The following is a 10,343-nucleotide window of genomic DNA, read 5'->3' as shown; positions in this document are numbered from 1 at the left end:
CAGCGCTGAACTGGGCTGTTTTCTGGTTCATTATGAAACATGATCCACTATCTGAGCCTCTGACGGGTTCTGGGTCCCGGTGCTTAACTAGAACAATTTAAATTTAAAGGAACCAGTAAGGTCTACTTCCTCCGCAGGAGAAATCACTGATGTCAGGTGTTCAAGCTTTGTGACAAGTAAAACCAATAATCCCTCAGCATGCCTAATTATGATAAAATATGCCATTCATGTGACAAACGGTAGAACGATTGTAAGTCAAACTGGTTCAGATACTGGTTCTAAAAGCAGCCAAAATATACTTACCAGTTTATATAAAAAACATTCTAACTATAGAAGAATAGTACGTTATTATAATGTAAATGTTAGAAATAAAGTATGCAGGTAATACTAATAATAAGTATATGCAGATACTTATTATTCCTTTGTGCTTGGAGTCTTAGTTTATTCTGGTGTTCTATTCCCTCTCTATTCTAGTTTAGGTTAGTACTGGTTTTTTTAAACTCGTAAATAATATCTTGAACAGATGAACGTGGCATCTCCAGGCATCTGGACATTTGGAGGTCCTCAATTCTCTTCCTGATATCTTGGCAGATATTTTTATGATGTCACACAAGGAAGCTGCGTGTTTGTTTGAGGTGTTGCCTTAAAATACATCCACAGACGTGACTCTGTTTAACCCAAATGATGTGAATCATCAGAACTTTAAAAGGCCATGGCATCATCATCTGAGCTTTCTCAAGTTGTTTAAAAGGGCAACAATTTTGGCGTATTTGAACTTTTAAACATGAAGAAAGAAACAAAATAATCCCCACATAGAGCTAAAAGATAATTTGAAAGTCTTAAATATCTGTAAATCTAGCTTAGCTTGAGTAATAATAAACTCATACTTTGATTCAAGGAGCAGCTTCATGTTGTTCTTGTCTTGGTGGTCGTGTCCTCATCTGATAGAAAATGAGTAATTGTGTCAAGGAATAGACTGAACCCTGGGCCTTTTGGGTGTACATTAATTGTTTAATGGGAAACGAAAAAAATCAGGTAGGATTAATAATAAGATTATTTATTTAATGGTTAAATATGAGGCTGATTTACCAATTACAATATCTGCGCTGCAGAACAGAATATCCTCAAACTATCATGAAGGACTGAATTTATTTAAATCATTTTAAAAGTGAAACTCCTTATATACATAGAAGTATTAAACAATAAGTGAGGGCATATCACAAGTTTGTTTTCTGTTAATTATAATGGTTTATTGTGTACAGCTGGTGAACACCCAAAGATCAAGTTTTATGAAAATTGTTACACTACATAAGACCAATAAAGAAAAGGAAGTTATGGCCACGTTGGGTGTTCCCAAATATGGAGAAGAATGCTGACTGGACATTTTTCCAGCAGACAGTCACACTCTCCATGATGAGGGTTGGCCACAAAAGGTCACAGAGAGCCATTTCCAAGCATTTTTCAGGAGAAAGTTGAGTGGGAGGAAAAACTGTGGTGAAAAAATATGCATATATGAATTTCACTATTTCTGAAATGAAAAACCTTTACAATGATATTCAAATTATTTGAAATGCACTTTTATGGTTAGTTCTCATTTTAAAAACTGGGAAATTTGACTGAACTGGCATTGGACGTAAATTGGACCTATTTTGTTTGTAAAGTGCTACGAGATGATATATGTTGTTAATTGGCCCTGTATGATTACACTAAATGCAATGTGAAAATGCACACTGAGTTGTCTGTAAAGACAAATATCCCCGTGATAAAATAAAATAAAAGACATTTACTTAAACGTCTTAAATACTTTATACAAAAATCTGTAATCTTACATGGTGAGACAAATATTAAGAGAAGTGGCAAACAGTTATACAATGTGCTTAATGAGTACTGCTGTGACTTTTGGGGTTCAAAAGTTACAAAAATATGCAATAATTAAAAAAACAAAACCAGTAAATGCTTAAATTGGCACGAGGAAAGTGTTTCTGGAAAACATTTGCTCTCATAAACAAATACATTGAATTATTCAGGGACTGTAAGAAAAGAAGCTGAATCTGTGGTTTCTAAGGAAGAACAATACACTAACAGTTTTTATCCCTTTAAAAGCGGCTGTCAGTCGAAGAAACAATCAGGAAAATCACTTTTGTCTACAGAAAATATAAAGAAACATTTAAGACTAGATAAAAAACAAGGGATCTGATACTCAACATGGCGGGGTCCCATAAAAACCCAGCTTACAAATAATTACTAGAATAAAAAATACAAAATAATAAGGACGTTCGCCTGGAAAACTCATTTAACATCAATCCAGGGTAAAAAGATGCAATTAATTATTTTAAAAGGAAAATAAATTAGAGAAAAACCCACAAAATGATAAATCTTGTTTTTTCTTAATTAAGGCCCCTAATATGAAGAGCAGAAGGGAAAACAAGAGGAGGGAAATGTAAACTTGTGTCCTAATGTTCAGAAGATATCAGTTTCAGTGTAAGTTACCCCAACTCAAGTCCTGTCGTGCAATTCATTGTGTAACAAGACTGCAGCTCGTTCAGGCCGGTCACTGTGCAAAAAAGTGTCAAAACACAACAAAATAGAGTCAAAAAATGCATCATTTCCCAGCAGACTGCACATCAAATCCCAGTCTTTAGAAAGGAAATAAATAGATAAAAAAAATAAATAAAATGGCTGCAGCGTACAGGAAACACAAGGCCACACAGGCCTAAAACTGATAACAGAGATTTAAATAAAAATGGCCAAACAGGACGAACACAGAACATTAAACTTCAAGAAGCTTTGAGATAAATTCTAATGTTTTAAGATTTAATTTAAGATTTAAAAATGAAGATTAAAAACATCTTTTCATGGAAAGGCACACATTTACCTGCACAAACTGTAAGAAAATAAAAGTTGTGGTCATACTTTGTAGTTTTACTAAAATACGTGACATGATCGAGTGCGATGCAGACAACCCAGCATCAAGGTATTGGAAACAGGGATGGAGCTACAGTCACAGGCCTGAAACTGATGAACACACACATTCACAGCCTGCAGAGTGTAACCATTTGGCCACACTTTGAGAGAGGGGTTGGGGTGGTGTGGGGTTTTTATTGCACAAGAACACTTGGCATGGGGCAGATAGATTCTTATTGGCATGGGGTGGAAGGGTCCTGGGTGGAGGGGTCCTGGGTGGACGGGTTCTTATTGGCGTGGGATGGAGGGGTTCTGGGTGGGCGGGTTCTTATTGCCGTGGGATGGAGGGGTTCTGGGTGGGCGGGTTCTTATTGCCGTGGGTTGGACGGGTTCCTATTGGCATGGGGTGGAGGGGTCCTGGGTGGACGGGGTTTGGGTGGACGGGTTCTTATTGGCGTGGGATGGAGGGGTTCTGGGTGGGCGGGTTCTTATTGGCATGGGGTGGAGGGGTCCTGGGTGGACGGGGTCTGGGTGGACGGGTTCTTATTGCCGTGGGTTGGACGGGTTCCTATTGGCGTGGGGTGGAGGGGTCCTGGGTGGACGGGTTCTGGGTGGACGGGTTCTTATTGGCGTGGGATGGAGGGGTTCTGGGTGGGCGGGTTCTTATTGGCGTGGGATGGAGGGGTTCTGGGTGGGCGGGTTCTTATTGCCGTGGGTTGGACGGGTTCCTATTGGCATGGGGTGGAGGGGTCCTGGGTGGACGGGGTTTGGGTGGACGGGTTCTTATTGCCGTGGGTTGGACGGGTTCCTATTGGCGTGGGGTGGAGGGGTCCTGGGTGGACGGGTTCTGGGTGGACGGGTTCCTATTGGCATGGGGTGGAGGGGTCCTGGGTGGACGGGTTCTTATTGCCGTGGGTTGGACGGGTTCCTATTGGCATGGGGTGGAGGGGTCCTGGGTGGACGGGGTCTGGGTGGACGGGTTCTTATTGGCGTGGGATGGAGGGGTTCTGCGTGGGCGGGTTCTTATTGCCGTGGGTTGGACGGGTTCCTATTGGCGTGGGGTGGAGGGGTCCTGGGTGGACGGGTTCTGGGTGGACGGGTTCTTATTGGCGTGGGATGGAGGGGTTCTGGGTGGGCGGGTTCTTATTGCCGTGGGTTGGACAGGTTCCTATTGGCGTGGGGTGGAGGGGTCCTGGGTGGACGGGTTCTTATTCGACCCTTTGACTCTCTCAGGTTGTAGACGTGGGTTAAAAAGGTTTTTACATGTGAAGTTGATGAACATTTAAAGCTGGTGAGGTTGTCCACAACCAAGCCAAGACAGGTCAAAGGTCAAAGGAGTCCCACTGGCATAACGAGGAATAAGGAAACCCTCCATGTCCCTCTTTCTGCATCCTCATCTTCCCTCCTCTGCCGACCGAGTCTCTGACTTCAGGCGAACGAACTCCTTCGCCACGTCGTCGTTGGAGCGCTGGGAGAGGATCCGCATGGCCGTGAGGCCCGTGTCGTCCATGTAGATACGCTGCCCCAGAGGGCACCAGCAGGCACAGTTGCCCCTCTCCACGATGTCCCTCAGCTGCACCACAGCCAGGCCCACGACCCGGTCGGCACGGCCGAAGCAGTAGTCTTTGACGCAGGCTTGCACCTCATAGCACTCGAAGCCGTCCTGGTTACCCAGAACGCTGCAGAGGGAGAACAGAACATGCTGTTATCAGCTTCTATCCTGGTTTTATCATGAAGGTTGTGGTTACGTTTGGATTTCTGTCAACTGTATTTCTACTTTTATTTGTATTTTTTCTAAATCGCCCCATAAAGTTCTCTTAGGTGGGAATTAAACAGTTTCGCAGCCTGGCAATTCAAAAAGTGAAACTAACATTATATGGATTTATTACACAGTGTTCATGTTGTATGATTATGACTCACAGCTGAGAAAATCCCAAAAGTCTAATTATCAGAAAATGTAAGGATTACACAAACCACCGAAATGCTGAATCCATGAAAGTGTAGTGGAAGGAAAAAATGTGGCGAGCAAGTTTCACTTTTTGAATTGAATTATTAAAATGAATAAAATATTCAATGATATTCTAATTTCCAGAAATTCTCCTATTAATTTAGTTATGACAATTATGTTAAGTTAGATTTCAGGATTATGTTAAGGTAGCTTGATGCAGTAATTAATGCAAAAGGAGCACAGATCAACCACTGAGAGCATGTACAGTACACGGAGATACTTGTCAGTGGGCCCACATTTTGGTCTGATGTAATATTGTAATTTCAGAGAAACTGATTTTAGGGTTTTCTTATTGGCAGTAAGCCGTAATCATTAATTAACATAAATATAAGCTTGTATTATGTCACTCTGTGTTCAATGAACCTACATGAGTTTTAGTTTAGAACACCTTCTCCCATTAAGCTTGAAAAAAAAAAAAAGGCTTCTATTTTACAACCCTACTCCTCAGTCCAGACATGTAAAGACTGCAGAAGATTGTCGTCCCATGCAGAACATAACCAGAACAATGTTGGAAATTCCTGCAGCCCCTTCAGTGTTGCCATCGGCCTACTGGAGGTCACCCTGACCACTTTCTGTGTGGTCTTCCTATCAGTTTAAAAAAAAAAATGTCTCCAAACGTTCTCCAAATAGTGCTGACTTTCTTTACTGTGCCATTTGTGCCAGCGGTGATCAGGAGGGAGGCGGGCTACGGCATGGACAGAACGCCAGTCCATCCCAGACATCACAGACAGACAACCATCCACACACACCCATACCTGAGGACAACTAAGGGAGGCCAATTATCTTAATAGTCATCGTTTTGGACAATGGGAGGAAGCCGGAGTACCCAGAAAGTACCCAAACATACAAACTCCTTGCAGAAAGACCCCTAGCTGGGATTCAAACCCAGGACCTTCTTGGTGCAAGGCAACAGTGCTACCAACTGCAAACTAGCTAAATGGTGGGAATAAGCATATGTACCAGGAGAGCTAAAAGTTTATTGCAGATTCGTCATATTCACTGTAGCTGATGGCAGGTTTGAAACCGAGCGTTAGTTTAAGGGTGTGTATATTTATGCAGCCAGTTTATAGCAGGTTTTTTAATGTGTTGTATTTTTTCCCAGTAAATCTATTAGTTTTTTATTTAAATTGTACAAAAATATCACGATAAATCTGGATAAAGTCCTAATGAGTTTAAAGTGAGAAACAAAAAGAGTTTAAATGAAATCCTGACTTTTTTAACTTACAAGTGAAAGGTTTCGTTGTATTTGGGAGACCAGCTGTTGTTCTTGGATTTGGTCTGAAATTTGCGTTTCCTGTCGCTGAGGTGAGGCCCGATCATGGTGACCTCTACAAACGGTCTGAACATGCCGGATGTTTGCCATTTCAAATCGCTGGCTCCTATGACTGGAAACAGAAATATGTTAGTGGATGCATCAAAATGCTTCGGTTTTATTTCATTTATGGGTAAAACTAACCTTTCAGTGTCACTTTCCGCTCTTCGCTCTTCGGATGAGTGTAGAGCTCAATCTGCAGGGACACCTCTCCGATAGGTTTGTCCACACCTGAGCCTGGTTTTACACACAGCCACAAACAAAACATACATTAGATCCCATGGAAGCAAATAAAAACACTTAATATTCAGAGACATGCCACAGAAATTGAGGGAGAGAGATTATCTAATAGTTTCGCAAAACAAAAGAAAAATGTTCAAACGAAGAGGAAATGATAAAGGACAGAGGGACTGATGGTGATGTCAAGGAGACCTACCCCTGCTGGGCTGGATTTTTTCATTAGGAGTTAACCTAATACCCTTTCCGCTGTGCACTGGCACAGAGGCAGCACAGGAGATAAAACAAGACAGCAACAGCATGTAAACAATTTAAGCAACAAAGTGCAGAATGTAAAGAAGGCAAAAATAAGAAGGAGTCCTAAAAACATCTCTGACCCTGAACGCAGCATCATCTCCTGCCCCACATCGGGAAGCAGTCTAACATTTCTACTTCCTAAAGGGGACATTAGACCGCGTTTGGAGCTACCTTGTGAATGTTGCGTGGTCACAAAGGTCTTGATGAGCGTGTCGGTCGTCTGGGTGTAGAGAGACAGAGCATGACGGAGAGAGGAAAGCTCAGCACTCTTCTCCAGGAAAGCCTTCTTCAACCCATTTCCTCCTGCATGAAAGTATTGCTGCAAAGACAACAGAGAAGAGATGGTGGACAAATGTCCAGAGGACTCACTCTTGTGCTTTTATAACATGTATGAGGCCTGAAGGATTAGATGGATCTAGAAACAAACAACATCTTTAAAGTGAAGTTAATTATATCAAAGACTCAGTAAAAACCAGTAAAACTGCTCAAATGTCAAGGAAATGTATTTCTCTGTTTGAACTGATATCAACAACACATTTTTAAGCCAATTTCTCTGCAGTTCAGACTAAACTCTGGGATGTTTATTTTCTCACAAACTTTCCATTTCAAGCCCAAACATTTCTTCAATTTGACCATTTCCAGTCTTTTTATACCCACTTTCTTCTAACTACAGACCAGTGTCCACATATTTTCTTTATGAATTTGCTATATAATACAGATATCCTTATTTTGTTACTGATGTTGAGCTGTCAGGCAGTGTTGACCCAAACCATGATACCACCCCAACCCAGTGTAGGAATCCCGACAGACTGCCAGTGGGCTGGAGCTTCAGAAAGAAAAGTGTTTCATATCCACAATTCTTTCTTTTTTTAAGAATCAAATGTGTGAAAAAACACTTTTTAAAGAACACACAATATAAAAAATATGCCTGTATGACAAGAAATAATTGCTAATGATGTATCTGAATGGCTACCACTGTCATTGCGTTCTTTATGTTTAAACTCTTTCATGGCACCGACATAAAATCAGAGAAATCTTTGCCCATTTCTGCTGTTTCTTTCCTCATTTTAACGTCTCACTTTCGCTCCAGAAAGCTGCTAGTGATTAGTCTACAAGGCTCATTTGAACTGTGAATGAGATCAATTCTAGAAACATTGTGAACTCAACACTGTTTCCACTATTTTCTTTAACATAAATCATATGTATATCTATAATAGAGTTAAAAACTGATAATAAAAGATAATAATAAAAAATAATTTTCAAAAGTTAAAAACAGTCTCTTTATGTGTTAAAATGTTCAGAGAAGGAAGAATTGTTTAATGTTCCATTCGGGTAAATTAAGCAGGAAACAAACTAGAGCCACACAGTGTCATAATCTGACTAGACAACATGAGGGAATCTTTCACTCAGACTTGCTGAGAATAACTTTTTTCCATCTCTGAACTCGACAGCACTCGGCTGGTTAATGGTATCAAGGTTTACAAATGTTTTAAAAGAATTTACAGTTTGGTACAAAAACCAGTGAATAAAAACCAGTCAATGTTTTCTTCATACCATCACTATGGTGTCAAGTTCTTTTATAAACTGCCAGAGGAAGTGCCAGTGGAGTAACGCAGGATTGCCTCTCCCCTACTTGTTGCTGCGCACTGCCAAGTTAGAAGAAAAACTAACTTGACAGGAAATATCAATACTTCCACTGTCCAAACCCACTCCTCCGTGCAGGGTCGCAGGAGGGCTGGTGTCCACGCATGCAGGGAGAACAGGCAAACACTGCAGAAAGACCCCAGGTCGGGATTCAAACCAGGGACCTTCTTGCTGCAAGGCAGTAGTGCTAACTGCCAGGCCAACTGTCTGGAAATATCTCCAGTCCAACCTCAGTCATTCATGGCGGGCTTAGTGGTCCACACCTACTTTGCATCTGATAACCATGACGCCCTTCCACAAACAGGTGTGAAGATTTTTAAGTGTAAATAATAATAATAAGACCCACTAATTGGATTATTTTATTACCAAATCACCTGATAATCCTACATGTTCAAACCACTTTTTGGCAACTTTGCAATACTTGATTACTTCCCCAATAACTCGGATATATTGTTTAGTGTATTATTTGAATGTGGCTTTTTGCATTTTATGTGATATTTGCACCTAAAAAGGAATTAATCTTCAACCACTGCTCTAACTTTCCAGGCTGCTGAACAGGTTGGTCTGAGCTAATTAGACCGAATTAACTGACATCCTTATGGAGCAAAACATTTTGGACTCACCTTGATAGTATCCAGAGCCACATCCATGACAGCACACTGTCTGGGAGTCAGGCTTTTAGCGTCCCCTGCCATGTGATCCTAAACAAGCAAAACAATGAGTTAGATTAGATGAATTCACAGAAAATCAACGCTTTCTGGTCTATTTTTCCAAGCTGAGGAAAATTAATCCCTTTTTAATAAACAAACTAAAACATAAAGAGATGATATGATACCTTGAGTTTAGAAAGATGTCCCAGTTCTTTAGCAGCAGAAAGGATCTGTGCTCCCTTCAGAAAAAAGAAAAGGTTTTATCAGTTTCTGTGGCTTTCAGAGTCACTTTTCAGAGAAGGAAAGACACAGCAGACTGACAAAGGTGTCGTTCCCCTGCGGTAGGACGATGGTCTTCTCCAGGCTTGTCATTACGATCCTCCACAGCTCCTTGAGAACACGCTTCAGCACAGTTTTCTCACACACAGTGGCGAAAAGAGTCAACCTGCAAAAACAAGCGTTCACGCAGTTACAAACACTAACAGATGTGACGCGTTTACAAGGAATCCCAGTGAACCCACTTGTCATCCAGGAAGTCCATGAGTGGCCGCAGCATGTTGTCCGAGTCGGCCTCCACCTGGTTCTTGGTGTTTTCGTTGAGCGGCCCTTTTATCTGGTACAGCAGCGACGCCATCTGACGCATGCAGTCATTGATGCAGCTCTGGAAGCTGGAAGAGAAGAGAAATGAACCGTCGACTCAGATGGATGAGGAGAAACAGCTGATCGAGGTGGTGTGATGTTTGCGTACCTGTTCCCAAACGTACTGCTGAGGTCGTCCAGAACGTTGTTGAGTCTCACCTGCAGATCGTTCAGCAAGTCACTGGCCTCGGTGTCCATCTGTTGGAGAAACGAAGATTCAAGCTCAACTGATGTATTTAAAATGTGTTTTTAGAAAAAGAGACAGGAGGAGAAAACTGAAAAACTTTGGTATTTTCACTTGGACAGAGAACCTGGACACCGATAAATGCTGTGCATGAAAGAGTTTTGATTTCCTGCTGAAACATTTCAGCCAAAATACTTTAAAGCTCCTACAAGCTGCACTCCTTCAGCAGGACATCAGGAGGACTTCAGCTGTTATTATGGAATATCAATGAGCCCATAAGTCTATCATGATTTGAGAAAAAGTAAAACCAAGAGATGAAAGTCAGGTTTGTGATCTGTGCAACATGTTTTTTTACACCTGAAGATCCCGTTAGGAAGCATTCATAAATTCACTCCATAACCAACTCACACATACACCAGCACCATCTAAACAAACGCAGCCTGGAGGAGACCCATGTGCATGAAGCCC

The 10,343-nt window shown here is 41.5% G+C and overlaps 2 protein-coding genes across 2 annotated transcripts in view; one reads left to right on the top strand and one right to left on the bottom strand.

The window, feature by feature from the left end:
• Positions 1-1,240: 1,240 nt before the first annotated feature.
• On the top strand, positions 1,241-4,190 carry LOC124872874 (glycine-rich cell wall structural protein 1-like). Its single transcript, XM_047373284.1, has 2 exons — positions 1,241-3,325; positions 3,436-4,190. The coding sequence occupies exons 1-2, from the start codon at positions 2,953-2,955 to the stop codon at positions 4,188-4,190; spliced, it is 1,128 nt and encodes a 375-aa protein (XP_047229240.1). The 5' UTR covers positions 1,241-2,952.
• A 96-nt stretch (positions 4,191-4,286) lies between these two features.
• LOC124872875 (protein unc-13 homolog B-like) overlaps positions 4,287-10,343 on the bottom strand; it is a 93,952-nt gene continuing 87,895 nt past the window's right edge. Inside the window, exons 31-39 of the mRNA XM_047373285.1 lie at positions 9,801-9,889; positions 9,574-9,720; positions 9,374-9,497; positions 9,238-9,291; positions 9,026-9,103; positions 6,930-7,077; positions 6,369-6,461; positions 6,138-6,297; positions 4,287-4,583 (exon numbers count right to left, since the gene is read on the bottom strand). Of these exons, the coding sequence (XP_047229241.1) occupies positions 4,298-4,583; positions 6,138-6,297; positions 6,369-6,461; positions 6,930-7,077; positions 9,026-9,103; positions 9,238-9,291; positions 9,374-9,497; positions 9,574-9,720; positions 9,801-9,889 (1,179 nt within the window). The 3' untranslated portion in view covers positions 4,287-4,297. The remainder of the gene's footprint in view (positions 4,584-6,137; positions 6,298-6,368; positions 6,462-6,929; positions 7,078-9,025; positions 9,104-9,237; positions 9,292-9,373; positions 9,498-9,573; positions 9,721-9,800; positions 9,890-10,343) is intronic.

This window comes from Girardinichthys multiradiatus, chromosome 8 (genome assembly GCF_021462225.1).
Source record: "Girardinichthys multiradiatus isolate DD_20200921_A chromosome 8, DD_fGirMul_XY1, whole genome shotgun sequence".
Taxonomy (NCBI): domain Eukaryota; kingdom Metazoa; phylum Chordata; class Actinopteri; order Cyprinodontiformes; family Goodeidae; genus Girardinichthys; species Girardinichthys multiradiatus.
The sequence above is the reverse complement of the archived record's forward strand: the minus strand, read 5'-3'. Positions and strand labels throughout refer to the sequence as shown.